The sequence below is a fragment of the Heterodontus francisci genome, chromosome X, assembly GCF_036365525.1.
Source record: "Heterodontus francisci isolate sHetFra1 chromosome X, sHetFra1.hap1, whole genome shotgun sequence".
Taxonomy (NCBI): domain Eukaryota; kingdom Metazoa; phylum Chordata; class Chondrichthyes; order Heterodontiformes; family Heterodontidae; genus Heterodontus; species Heterodontus francisci.
Genome location: NC_090421.1, coordinates 2,122,304 through 2,136,991, shown reverse-complemented (window position 1 = coordinate 2,136,991; position 14,688 = coordinate 2,122,304). Strand labels below are relative to the sequence as shown.

The 14,688-nt window shown below is 44.6% G+C and overlaps 1 protein-coding gene and 1 long non-coding RNA gene across 2 annotated transcripts; both read left to right on the top strand.

Moving 5' to 3' along the window:
• Positions 1-932: 932 nt before the first annotated feature.
• LOC137358545 (elongation factor Ts, mitochondrial-like) lies at positions 933-11,092 on the top strand. Its single transcript, XM_068024501.1, has 4 exons — positions 933-1,128; positions 3,065-3,220; positions 9,751-10,079; positions 10,752-11,092. The coding sequence occupies exons 1-3, from the start codon at positions 1,066-1,068 to the stop codon at positions 9,856-9,858; spliced, it is 327 nt and encodes a 108-aa protein (XP_067880602.1). The 5' UTR covers positions 933-1,065; the 3' UTR covers positions 9,859-10,079; positions 10,752-11,092.
• Positions 11,093-11,096: 4 nt separating this feature from the next.
• On the top strand, positions 11,097-14,403 carry LOC137358546 (uncharacterized). Its single transcript, XR_010971225.1, has 3 exons — positions 11,097-11,257; positions 12,208-12,480; positions 14,309-14,403. It is a non-coding gene; the product is annotated as an uncharacterized lncRNA (long non-coding RNA).
• Positions 14,404-14,688: the final 285 nt, after the last annotated feature.

Sequence of the window (14,688 nt, the reverse complement as noted above, 5' to 3'; positions counted from 1 at the left end):
AAGCTGTGCTGACTATCCCTGATTAATCCCTGCCTCTCCAAGTGGAGATTAATCCTGTCTCTCAGAATTTTTTCCAATATTTTCCCAACCACTGATGCTAGAAAAATCATGGTAAAGTTGCAGATTTGAGGCTGACCTAGGATTGGACATTGCAATGGCCGGGAATCGAACCCAGGTCAAATGCTTGGAAGACAACTATGCTCACCACTATACCACCATCACTTGATAATGCTATGTGAAGCAGAATTTCCTGACATCAGTCCTAAATCTAGTTTGAATCTACGTCCCTTTGTCTTAAGCAGCAAAACTGTGCAGAATACACTTAACACAAATAGGAGATTGGTATTTAACATTCAGTCACCATTGCTACAAGTTTCGAAGAAAGACAGCAAGATTGTAAAATTATAATAAACAAGTTGGTGTTCATCTTTTACAGTATCATATATTAGATTATTTTGCTGTCTACTGTTTTCTTTCCTCCTCTTAAAAGCTGCTTATTTATGTAGGCATGCAGCAGCCAATTTACACATAGCAAATTTCCACAAACAGCAATGGGATGCATGACCAGTTAATCTATTTTTGGTGGTGTTGGTTGAGGGAGGACTGTTTGCTAGGACACAGGGAGAACTCCCTGCTCTTCAAACAGTACGAGCAGATTTTTTTTTCATTCATTTGAACAGACAGATGGGGGTGGGTTTCTTTCATTTAACACGTTAACTGCAAGAGGGCACCTCGAAGTGTCAGCCTAGATTATGGGTTCAAATCCATACTGGGACTCCAACCCACTCCTGATTCAGAGACAAGAGTGCCCCAATATTATTTTTAAACAGTAACATGCTTTTTTTGCTAAAATATCCCTTTGACAGTTTGACAGGAAAAAAAAAGTCATGTTTTAGTTTCTCCTGCTTTAACCACCAGTGGGAGCCATCAGACATTTTGGGCTGCAGAGCAAACTGTAAGGAGCCTTCTCTTGGCGTTTGCCTGAAGAGGCGTCGCTAAAGTTTGTTCTTGTTGGCCCTCCGTCGCGTGGCATGGTAGCTGGATGTCCGCGGCGCTCACCGGCGAATGATGAACAGCGCCATGGCTGTGTTGTGTGCTTTGCGGAGCGCTCGAGCCGATATCTCCAAGGTAAAACAAACCCTTTCCACTTGGACCTTCATCAGCCATAAGGGTTTTAAAATACTGGCGGAAATCATTCGAAGGCCGCAGGCTGTGCAAACCAACTGAACTTGTTGGGAGCGGGTGATTGGCAGGGGCGTTGGCTAATGAAAAAAGACAATTTGCGAGCGTCTGCTGTCTCATTGGTGCGATTTCGGTGTGAGACCGCCCTCAGCCAGCAAGTTGGATTAAGCCTTCAGGCATGCAGTTTGAGTGACCGCAGAGGCAAGGAGGGAGAGGGCAGCTTTGGCTGATTATATCTCTGAAGGCCATGCTTCTAACATCACTGCAAAGTTATCGGCATTGTTTAATATACACTTGTTATTCATTAATAAAAACAGAAAATGGCAGAAGGGTCAGTAACCAGAGGACACATTTCAGATAATTGGCAAAAAAAATCCAGGAAGGAAATGATTTTTTTTTAGCAGCAAGTTGTGACCTGGAATACACTGCCAGAAAAGGGTGGTGGAGCAGATTCAATAATAACTTTGAAAAGGGGAATTGGATATTTTTGAGAAATTTGCAGGGCTGTTTGGAAAGAGCAGGGGTAGTGGGATTAATTGTTCTTTCGAAGAGCTGGCATGGAGACGATGAGCCGAATGACCTCCTGTGCAGTATGAGTCCATCAAAAATATTGGGAATACACAGTAGCCCCTTAAGCTTCTGAGAAAGAAAAGGCCAGAACTGAGCAGGAGTCTGCCTTGAAATGCAAACCTGTCTTTTCTCTTTCAGAAGATGAAAGATCTGCTATGTATTTTCCAGCATTTTCTAAATTCCAGTCTTTACAGCTTTTTTAAACAAATCTCTTTTAAGTGTCATATTTTTTTTTTAGAACATTACAGCGCAGTACAGGCCCTTCGGCCCACGATGTTGCGCCGACCTGTGAAACCATCTGACCTACACAATTCCATTTTTATCCATATGTCTATCCAATGACCACTTAAATGCCCTTCAAGTTGGCGAGTCTACTACTGTTGCAGGCAGGACGTTCCACGCCATCATACTTAAATAAATGAAGGGTTTGCGACAATCCAAAGCTATTTTAGCCTGATTCTACATCTAATTTGCCTACACCTAGGTTGAGTTTTTACCTGTATAAAATTTGGATGGTTTGGTGAATACATTGAGAAGCCAAGTTTCCCCCGGCCCTACCTGTGCATTAATATCTATAAAAATACGTGACAGTGAACTGGAGGTTGAGATACTACTGTTTTGAACAATTATTATTAGTGCTGGAGATTATTTTTTCTCTTGTGAGGAAGTGCCTGGCCTCACAGGACAGCTGCCCACTGTGACGTGATTGAGAATCTCACCGTGTGGGGAATAGTAAGCACAGAACTACATGCCCTCACTACAGGGTATTGAGTTGCAGCAATCCTGAGAGTGCGTCTCAAGCAAGAACAACAAACAAAGAACAGTACAGCACAGGAACGGGCCATTCGGCCCTCCAAGCCTGCGCCGATCTTGATGCCTGTCTAAACTAACACCTTCTGCACTTCCAGGGCCCACATCCCTCTATTCCCTTCCTATTCATGTATTTGTCAAGATGTCTCTTAAATGTCGCTATCGTATCTGCTTCCACCGCCTCCCCTGGCAGCAAGTTCCAGGCGCTCACCACCCTCTCTGTAAAAAAAAACTTGCCTCGCACATCCCCTCTAGACTTTGCCCCTCGCACCTTAAACCTATGTCCCCTAGTAACTGACTCTTCCACCCTGGGAAAAAGCTTCTGACTATCCACTCTGTCCATGCCGCTCATAACTTTGCATGAGTTGGGATTGTGGCCTTTGACAGAATGTTAGTAACACTGGCACTGATGTGTAAATGTGTAGGTAAAATCTGTGCAATAAAAGTCCAAAGCTTTGATCGTGTTACAAAGTTCCCTGAGATTTCCGTTTGTCTTTGTTAGATCTTCTCTGCACAACCAACCCAGTTTCTGCACTGTTCTGGGGTTAGATTGATGGCAGCTGATAAAGAGCTCCTCCTGAAACTTCGGAAAAGGACAGGATATTCGTTTACAAATTGTAAGAAGGCCTTAGAAAGGTTCAGCAGTGACCTTCAACAGGTAGGTGGAAACTATAACAGTAAAGCTGCTGGGAACATCCCAATGTAGTGTGCTTCCCTTCTACCCCAATCCTGAAGGCTGGGTTATGGTCCATAGACAAGAAATGCTGGATTCACTCAGCAGGTCTGGCAGCATCTGTGGAAAGAGAAGCAGAGTTAACGTTTCGGGTCAGTGACCCTTCTTCGGAAGATATATCAGAGTGTTAAAGTGAGGGGTCTGCGATATATCAGTGTTACAGTGAGGGGTGTGGGATATATCAGAGTGCGACAGTGAGGGGTGTGGGGTATATCAGAGTGTTACAGTGAGGGGTGTGGGATATATCAGTGTGTTACAGCGAGGAGTGTGGGATATATCAGAGTGCTACAGTGAGGGGTGTGGGGTATATCAGAGTGTTACAGTGAGGGGTCTGCGATATATCAGTGTTACAGAGGAGTGTGGGATATATCAGAGTGTTAAAGTGAGGGGTCTGCGATATATCAGTGTTACAGAGGAGTGTGGGATATATCAGAGTGTTACAGTGAGGGGTGTGGGGTATATCAGAGTGCGACAGTGAGGGGTGTGGGGTATATCAGAGTGTTACAGCGAGGAGTGTGGGATATATCAGAGTGCTACAGTGAGGGGTGTGGGGTATATCAGAGTGTTACAGTGAGAGGTGTGGGGTATATCAGTGTTAAAGAGGAGTGTGGGATATATCAGAGTGCTATAGTGAGGGGTGTGGGGTATATCAGAGTGCGACAGTGAGGGGTGTGGGGTATATCAGAGTGTTACAGTGAAGGGTGTGGGGTATATCAGTGTGTTACAGTGAGGGGTGTGGGATATATCAGAGTGTTAGAGTGAGGGGTGTGGGGTATATCAGAGTGCTACAGTGAGGGGTGTGGGATACATCAGAGTGTTACAGTGAGGGGTGTGGGGTATATCAGAGTGTTACAGTGAGGGGTGTGGGGTATATCAGAATGGTACAGTGAGGGGTGTGGGGTATATCAGAATGGTACAGTGAAGGGTGTGGGATATATCAGAGTGTTACAGTGAGGGGTCTGCGATATATCAGTGTTACAGTGAGGGGTGTGGAGTATATCAGAGTGTTACAGTGAGGGGACTGCGATATATCAGTGTTACAGTGAGGGGTGTGGGGTATATCAGAGTGTTACAGTGAGGGGTGTGGGATATATCAGAGTGTTACAGTGAGGGGTCTGCGTTATATCAGTGTTACAGTGAGGGGTGTGGGGTATATCAGAGTGTTACAGTGAGGGGTGAAATGCAAATGTAAAAGTGTTATTTTGATCGAGTTGCCTATATTAAACTAATTGCTAGAGAAAATTCTAAGTGTAAATATTCAATAGTGGCTCTTTGCTTCAGGTTTTATTTGTAAACATTTCTTGAATTCGAGAACAGAATGTTCAGAGTGTTACAGTGAGGGGTGTGGGATATATCAGTGTTACAGTGAGGGGTGTGGGATATATCAGAGTGTTAAAGTGAGGGGTGTGGGATATATCAGTGTTACAGTGAGGGGTGTGGGATATATCAGAGTGTTAAAGTGAGGGGTGTGGGATATATCAGTGTTACAGTGAGGGGTGTGGGGTATGTCAGAGTGTTAAAGTGAGGGGTGTGGGGTATATCAGTGTTACAGTGATGGGTGCAGGGTATATCAGAGTGTTACACTGCGGAGTGGGAGGTATATCAGAGTGTTACAGTGAGGGGTGTGGGGTATATCAGAGTGTTACAGTGAGGGGTGTGGGGTATATCAGAGTGTTACAGCGAGGGGTGTGGGATATATCAGTGTTACAGTGAGGGGTGTGGAATATATCAGAGTGTTACAGTGAGGGGTGTGGGGTATATCAGAGTGTTACAGTGAGAGGTGTGGGGTATATCAGAGTGTTACAGCGAGGGGTGTGGGATATATCAGTGTTACAGCGAGGGGTGCTGGATATATCAGAGTGTTACAGCGAGGGGTGTGGGGTATATCAGAGTGTTACAGTGAGGGGTGTGGGGTATATCAGAGTGCTAAAGTGAGGGGTGTGGGATATATCAGTGTTACAGTGAGGGGTGTGGGATATATCAGTGTTCCAGCGAGGGGTGTGGGATATATCAGAGTGTTACAGTGAGGGGTGTGGGGTATATCAGAGTGCTACAGTGAGGGGTGTGGGATATATCGTGATACAGTGATGGGTGCAGGGTATATCAGAGTGTTAAAGTGAGGGGTGTGGGGTATATCAGTGTTACAGTGATGGGTGCAGGGTATATCAGAGTGTTACACTGCGGAGTGGGAGGTATATCAGAGTGTTACACTGCGGAGTGGGAGGTATATCAGAGTGTTACAGTGAGGGGTGCAGGGTATATCAGAGTGCTAAAGTGAGGGGTGTGGGGTATATCAGAGTGTTACAGTGAGGGGTGCAGGGTATATCAGAGTGCTAAAGTGAGGGGTGTGTGGTATATCAGAGTGTTACAGTGTAACAGAGTCAGTGCAGAGTGGGGGGTATATCAGAGTGCTAAAGTGAGGGGTGTGGGATATATCAGAGTGTTACAGTGAGGGGTTTGGGGTATATCAGAGTGTTACAGTGAGGGGTGCAGGGTATATCAGAGTGCTAAAGTGAGGGGTGTGTGGTATATCAGAGTGTTACAGTGAGGGGTGCAGGGTTTATCAGAGTGCTAAAGTGAGGGGTGTGGGGTATATCAGAGTGTTACAGTGAGGGGTGCAGGGTATATCAGAGTGCTAAAGTGAGGGGTGTGTGGTATATCAGAGTGTTACAGTGTAACAGAGTCAGTGCAGAGTGGGGGGTATATCAGAGTGCTAAAGTGAGGGGTGTGGGATATATCAGAGTGTTACAGTGAGGCGTTTTGGATATATCAGAGTGTTACAGTGAGGGGTTTGGGGTATATCAGTGTGTTACAGTGAGGGGTTTGGGGTATATCAGCGTGTTACAGTGAGGGGTTTGGGGTATATCAGAGTGTTATAATGAGGGGTTTGGGGTATATCAGAGTGTTGCAGTGAGGGGTTTGGGGTATATCAGAGTGTTACAGTGAGGGCTGTGATAGATCAGAGTGTTACAGAGAGTGGCCGATGATCTAATAAGATAAGTAGAAGGGGAATAAAAGCAAAATACTGCAGATGCTGGAAATCTGAAATAAAAACAAGAAATGCTGGAACCACTCAGCAGGTCTGGCAGCATCTGTGGAAAGAGAAGCAGAGTTAACGTTTCGGGTCAGTGACCCTTCTTCGGAACTGACAAATATTAAAAATGTCACAGGTTATAAGCAAGTGAGGTGGGGGTGGGGCAAGAGATAACAAAGGAGAAGGTGCAGATAGGACAAGGCCACATAGCTGACCAAAAGGTCATGGAGCAAAGGCAAACAATATGTTAATGGTGTGTTGAAAGACGAAGCATTAGTACAGAATAGGTGTTAACGGACTGAATATTGAACAGCAGCAAGTGCAAACATGAAAAAAAACAGTGGGTAAGCAAACTGAACAAACTAAGATGAAAGTAGAAGGGGAAGTTACCTTTGGGCCTTGGGGTAGTTTTGAACAATTTCAGAATCAGGTGAAAGAGAAACTGTCAGTGATAGTGACTAGAATGCACAATTATCAAACAGGAAACAGGGAGTCAGGATAAATGGGGCATTTTCAGGTTGGCAAACAGTAAGCAGTGGAGTGCCACAGGGACCACTGCCGGGGCCTCAACTATTTGCGATCTATATTCATGATTTGGATGAAGGAACTGTATGTATTGTAGCCAAATTTGCAGACAATACAAAGATAGGTAGGAAAGCAAGTTGTGAGGAGGACACAGTGTTGGCAAAAAGATATAGATAGGTTAAGCGAGTGGGCAGAGATGGAGTATAATGTGGGAAAATGTGAGGCTATCCACTTTGGCAGGAATAGAAACGCAGAATATTATTCACATGGAGAGAGACTGCAGAATGCTGTGGTACAGAAGGATCTGGGTGTCCTTGTACATGAATCACAAAAAGCCAGCATGCAGGTAGAGCAAGTAATTAGGAAGACAAATGGAATGTTGGCATTTATTGCAAGGGGATGGAGTATAAAAGTAAGGAAGTCTTGTTACAACCGAACTGGGCATTGGTGAGACTGCACCTCGAGTACTATGTACAGTTTTGGTTCCCTTACTTAAGGAGGGGTATACCTGCATTGGAAGCAGTTCAGAGAAGGTTCACTCGGTTGATTCCTGGGATGAAGGGGTTTGTCTTATGAGGAAAGGTTGAGCAGGTTGGGCCTGTAATCATTGGAGTTTTGAATAATGAGAGGTGATCTTATTGAAACATATAAAATTCTGAGGGGGCTTGACAGGGTAGATGCTGAGAGGATGTTTCCCCTCGTGGGGGAATCTAAAACTAGGGGGCACCGTTTCAAAATAAGGGGTCTTCCATCTAAGATGGACATAAGGAGGAATTTCTTCTCCCAGAGGGTTGTTAATCTTTGGAATTCTCTTCCCCAGAGAGCAGTGGAGGCTGGGTCATTCAATATATTCAAGACTGAGTTAGAAAAATAATTGATCTACAAGGGAGTCCAGGGTGATGGCGAGGGGGGGGGGGGGGAGGGGGGTGCGCAAGCAGGAAAGTGGAATTAAGACCACAATCAGATCAGCCATGATCTTATTGAATGGTGGAGCAGGCTCGAGGGGCTGAATGGCCTACTCCTGCTCTTATTTCTTATGTACAGTGGAGACCCTGGTAACACAAGATGAGACTTGGTTCAAGAATACAGGAACTTTCGTAATCAAAACAGAAAGTGTTGGAAATACTCAGCAGGTCTGGCAGCATCTGTGGAGGGAGAAGCAGAGTTAATGTTTCCAGTGACCCGTCATCAGAACTGGAACTTTAGTAGACTGGAACAGGGAGGGCTGTAAGAACAAGCTTCTACATCAGAGAACAGCAAGGAATTACCTTATTATGTAATACTGACATTACCAAGAAAATTTCTAGAAGTGATATTCTTGTTACTTTTCAATGTAAATACAGTTTATGTGTTAAATAAACTGACATTTCCCTGTACGATAGTTCACTTGAGTCCTGGCCAATACTGGCAGCTGTCCTTTGAGGTGCATGTGCTCGGCATGCGGACAACGTAATACCATTGGGATGGTTATTTGTCCTCAGGTCAGTCACCCATTTATATATATAATTCGGAAGTTACTCAGCATAACATTTGATCGCAGTCTGTACACCCGTGCCCCCCACCCACCTGTAGATCCCATGGCAAAATTCCATTGTAAATGTGGACATTGGATGTTCTCATGGAAAAATAACAATATGTGGACAGAGGGCAAGATTGTGATCCATTCAAAATCCACCCACTTGCACGGAGTTAAAATCGGCCCAGAATGTATGACTTTAAAACAGGAGGTGGAGTTGTGTCTGTGCACCCTGTGACAACAACCTGCATTTATATAGTGCCTTTAATTAAGTAAAATGGCCCAAGATGCTTCGCAGGTGTGTAAATCAGACGGAATTTGATCGTGAGCCACATCAGGGGTTATTAGGACAGGTGACCAAAAGCTCCTTCAAAGAGGTAGGTTTTAAGGAGCATCTTAAAGAAGGAGACAGAGAGTGAGGTGGAAAGTTTAGGCCCTTTATCTATTTATCTGCGCCCTCCTGCAGGATGCTATGATGGGTTGGTAAGATGGGCGGAGCAGTGGCAAATGGAATTTAATCCTGAAAAGTGTGAGGTGATGCATTTTGGGAGGACTAACAAGGCAAGGGAATATACAATAGATGGTAGGACCCTAGGAAGTACAGAGGGATCTTGGTGTACTTGTCCATAGATCACTAAAGGCAGCAGCATAGGTAGATAAGGTGGTTAGGAAGGCATATGGGATACTTGCCTTTATTAGCCGAGGCATAGAATATAAGAGCACGGAGGTTATAATGGAGCTTATAAAACGCTAGTTAGGCCACAGCTGGAGTACTGTGTACAGTTCTGGTCACCACACTATAGGAAGGATGTGATTGCACTGGAGAGGGTGCAGAGGAGATTCACCAGGATGTTGCCTGGGCTGGAGCATTTCAGCTATGAAGAGAGAATGGATAGGCTAGGGTTGTTTTCCTTAGAGCAGAGAAGGCTGAGGGGGGACCTGATTGAGGTGTCCGAAATTATGAGGGGCATTGATAGATTGGATAGGAAGAAACTTTTTCCCTTGGCGGAGGTGTCAATAACCAGGGGGCATAGATTTAAGGTAAGGGGCAGGAGGTTTAGAGGGAATTTGAGGAAATAAATTTCACCTAGAGGGTGGTTGCAATCTGGAACACACTGCCTGAAGAGGTGGTAGAGGCAGGAACCCTCAACAACATTTAAGAAATATTTAGATGAGCACTTGAAACACCATAGCATACAAGGTTACGGGCCAAGTGCTGGAAAATGGGATTATAATGGATAAGTGCTTGATGGCCGGCACAGACACGATGGGCTGAAGGGCCTGTTTCCGTGTTGTGTAACACTGTGACTCTGTTTCATATGCAACGCGCGGGGAGGTCTGTCAACAGGGCTCTCAGTTCTGGTTTGCTTCTGCCTTCAGCAGGAGCTCTTGTCCACACGTAGCGAACTTTGGTGCTGTCGCCTCTGCGTTGTTCACCAGCGAGTCTGCGGACATGGTTCAGCAATTCCTCGCGGTCAACTTTATTAACAGTCACCAAAAGAAAACTGTCAAAAATTCACAACAAACTACACACACACACCTGGAACGGGCTGGACAGCTGGATGACTGCGCAGTTGCTCGGTGAACCAAACTTGATCGGAGGCGGGTGATTGGCAATAAGACTGGCCAATCAAAAGCGGGGCCTGACGTGTAGCTGTGGACTGGACCAATTGGGATGTAAACCCGCACCCCGCGGCCTTCAACGTCAGGTTAGGTTGAACTGTCGAGCAGGTTTTGTGTGTGTTGGGCCACGTCAGTGTAACATTGGATGTTGTTCAATAATAGTTATATTAAACTTGTATAGACCACTGGTACAGCCTCAACTGGAGTAATGTGCCCAGCTCTGGGCACTGCACTTTAGAAAGGATGTGAAGGCTTTAGAGAGGATGCAGAAAATATTTACAAGAATGGTTCCAGGGATGAGGGACTTCAGTTACGAGGATAGATTGGAGAAGCTGGGGCTGTTCTCCTTAGAGAAGATTTGATAGAGGTGTTTAAAATCATGAAGGGTCTGGACCGAGTAGATAGAGAGAAACTTCCCACTGGCAGAAGGATCCAGAACCAGAGGACACTGATTTAAGGCAATTGGCAAAGTAACCAAAGGCAACATGAGGAAAAACTTGTTAATGCAATGAGTGGTTAGGATCTGGAATGCACTGCCTGAGAGTAGTGGAGGCAGATTCAATTGTGGCCTTGAAAAGGGAATTGGATAATTAATGTGAAGAGAAAAAAATATGCAGGGCTACAGGGAAAAGGAAGGGGAGTGGGACTAGCTGAGAGGCTCTTGCAGAGACGGCACAGATACGACAGGCCAAATGGCCTCCTTCTGCACTGTAACCATTCTATGATTGTATAAAAACTGATGTTTATTGTGTTCACAGAGTTGTTAATGTGTTAGAAGTGCGAGAAGAAAAGAACGTAAGAAATAGGAGCAGGAGTAGACCACACAGATCCTCGAGCCTGCTCCACTGTTCAACACCAACGTGGCTGATCCTCTGCCTCAATTCCACTTTCCTGCCCGCTCCCCATATCCCTTGATTCCCTGAGAGACCAAAAATCTGTCGATTCCAGCCTTGAATATTTTCAATGACTGAGCATCCACCCTCTGGGGTAGCGAATTCCAAAGATTCATAACCCTCTGAGTGAAGAAATTTCTCCTCATCTAGTCCTAAATGAACGGCCCCTTATCCTGAGACTGCACCCCTGTGTTCTAGATTCGCCAGCCGGAAACAATTTCTCAGCATCTACCTTGTCAAACTCCTTCAGAATCTTGTATGTTTCAGTGAGATCACCACTCTTTCTTCCGAACTCGAGAATATGGACCCAATTTACACAGCCTCTCATCCTAGGAATCAATCTAGTGACCCTTCGCTGTGCTGCCTCCGAGGCAAGTATATTCTTCCTGAAATAAGGAGACCAAAACTGCACACAGTACTCCAGGTATAGTCTCACCAAAACCCTGTACAAGTGTAGCAAGACTTCCTTGTTCTTGTACTCCAATTCCTTGCAATAAAGGCCAACATTCCATTTGCCTTCCTAATTGCTTGCTGTACCTGCATGCAAACTTTCTGTGTACCTTGTACGAGTGCCCCCAAGTCTCTCTCAACATCAACATTTAGAAGTTTTAGGCCTTTAACAATATTCTGCTTTTCTATTCTTACAACCAAAGTGAATAACCTCACACTTCCCCACATTATACTCCATCTGCCACCTTTTTGCCCACTCACTTAACCTGTCAACATCTCTTCGCAGCCTCTTATATTCCCCCTAACTTTGTATTGTCAACAAACTTGGACACATTACACTCTGTGATGGAAGAGTGATCCTGATGTATTTAAACATAAAAATTGTCTTTACTTTTCTAAATCAAAACATAAATAGTGTATTAAATGAAAAGGATTTATGATTATGAGCCTTTTGTGAGCTATGCTGCAAACTTTCCAACAAAATCTTGCAGCTCGTGTGCGTCCATCACACTTCAAGGTGTCAGATTTTCAAAGAAAGCCAGTCATTTCCTGCTGTTTTTCTGACTTTGCTCACCTGGCCTCACCCAGGGCAGAGCTCGGAATTTACAAGCACTGCCAGTCCACAGTACTTTCCTTCAGCACTTTAGATACTCAGTGCTTCAGGATCTGCCTGATTAGATCTCTTTATTGCAGGAAGTACCTGAGCAGTGGCCTGAAAGGCACAGGCACCTTAGCAGCTAAACATGGACTCCGCCCACCCAACAACCCCCGTGGTGCTGCACATGCCATCAGCTCGAAGATTTTTAAATGTCTCCCCCTTTCAAAGCACAGCGTTGCAAGTTTTTACCCCTGTTTTCTTTCTTTTTCACAGAAGGAAACACATCTTGAAACAAATTCATCCTGCAATCACGACAGAGGCAGTGGAGACTGGAAAGTACCCATTGGTCAGTGAAAGATAATCCAGTTAGGGAGGATGATGCAAAGCCAGGTGGAAGAACATTTGTGCAGTGTTTTTCCCGTGGATGATGGTCTCTTTTCAGACTATTATACAGAGGAGAGCAGTTATGAGTTTTGTGGACATGTTTTAAAGATCACGCAGAACTTCAGTGCTGATCTGGGAGTTGCTGCTGCAGTCTGGGATGCTGTAAGTCTAATGGCCTGCAAATGTATTGGATGGCGGAAAATCAAGCCAGTCACATTTATTCATCTGCTTTGCTGATAGTTTAGCTTGGCTTAGTTGGCTGTATTTTTCCCTCAGAGTGAGGAAAGTTGTGGGTTCAAGTTCCACTCCAGAGACTTCAGTATAAAATCCAGGCTGACGCTCCGGTGCAGTACTGAGGGAGTGCTGCACAATTGGAGGTGCTGTCTTTCAGATGAGACATTAAACTGAGTCTCCCCATCTCGAGTGGATGTAAAAGATCCCACGACACTAATTTGAAGAAGGTTAGGGGAGTCAATCCTCAGTGTCCTGGCCAATATTTTCCCCTCAACCAACACTTAATGAAACAGATTATCTGATCATTTGTCACGTTGCTGTTTGTGGGAGCTTGCTGGGCACAAATTGGCTGCACGTTCCCTACATTCCACAGTGACTGCACTTCAAAAGTATTTAATTGGCTGTGAAGTGCTTTGGGACATCCTGAGGTCATGAAAGGTGCTATAGAAATGCAAGTCCTTTCATTCTTTCTCGTTTGTATTCTGGCACTGTCTGTTGGTTCTGCAGTGCTTCACATCACTATAGAAAATGTGTCTGGGGAATTAATAATGGAAAGTAAGGAGATGGCAGATGAACAGATATTTTGCATCTGTCTCACTATAGAGGATACAAGTAACATCCCAGAAATAGCTGTGTCAGGGAAATGGGAGGGAGGAACTTGAAAATTACTATCACCAGGAAAGTGATACTGAGCAAATTGTTTGAGTTGTGAGCTGACATGTGCCCGGGTCCTGATGGACTTCATCCTAGGGTCCTAAAGAAGTGGCTAGTGAGATAGTTGATGTGTTGGTTTTAAGTTTCCTAAATTTCCTAGATTCGGGGAAGGTTCATTAGATTGGAAAATAGCAAATGTAACTCCTTTATTCAAAAAGGGAGGAGACAGAAAGCAGGAAACTACAGGCCAGTTAGCTTAACATATGTCTTCGGGAAAATGTTAGAAGCTATTATTAAAGACGTTATAGCAGGGCATTTAGACAAAGTAAAGGTAATCAGGCAGAGTCAACACGGTTTTGTGAAAGGGAAATCATGTTTAACCAATTTATTGGAGTTCTTTGAAGAAGTAACATGTCCTGTGGATAAAGGGAAACTGGATGTACTGTACTTAGATTTCCAGAAGGCATTTGATAAGGTGCCACATCAAAGGTTATTGCGAAAATAAAAGCTCATGGTGTAGTGGGGCAACATATTGGCCTGGATAGAAGATTGGTTGGCTAACAGGAAGCAGAGAGTAGGCATAAATGGATCATTTTCTGGTTGGCAAAATGTAACGAGTGGTGAGCTGTCTTGTGAGGAACAGGTTGGACAGGCTAGGCTTGTATCCGCTGGAAATTAGAGTAAGAGGCGACTTGATTGAAACATATAAGATCCTGAGGGGTCTTGACAGGTAGAATGTGGAAAGGATGTTTCTCCTTGGAGAATCTAGAACTAGGGGTCACTGTTTAAAAAGAAGAGGTCGCCCATTTAAGACAGAGATGAGGAGAAACTTATTCTCTCAGAGGGGTCCTCAAAAGGCAGTGGAAGCAGAGTCTTTGAATATTTTTAAGGCAGAGGTAGATAGATTCTTGATAAGCAAGGGGGTTAAAGGTTATTGGGGGGTAGCAGGAATGTGGAGTTGAGGTTACAATCAGATCAGCCATGATCGTAGTGAACGGCAGAGCAGATTCGAAGGGCCGAGTGGCCTACTCTTGCTCCCAATTCGTATGTTCGTATACCCTCTAAATGAATTAATTCTAACATGAATATGTGATGTTTTCAGGGTCTGGCTCTTTGTCAGTACTTTGAGGAACAGAAGATGAGCTTCTGTGGGAGGAAGGTGATTGAACTGGGTGCAGGCACTGAATAGTGGGGATTCTAGCTGTTCTATTAGGTAAGTTGAAAGTATCCAAGCAAACCTTGTAATGTGAGAGAGGAAAACAGACAGTAATGCACACGGAATATAAACAGTAAATGCTGGAAACACTCAGCAGGTCAGGTAGCATCTGTGGAGGGAGAAACAGTTAATGTTTCAGTTGGATGACCTGTTTCTCTCTCCACAGATGGTGCCTGACCTGCTGAGTATTTCCAGCATTTTCTGTTTATCGATCTGATTCTCTGCATTCGCAGTATTCTGCTTTTGTAGTAATGACATGTTTTATA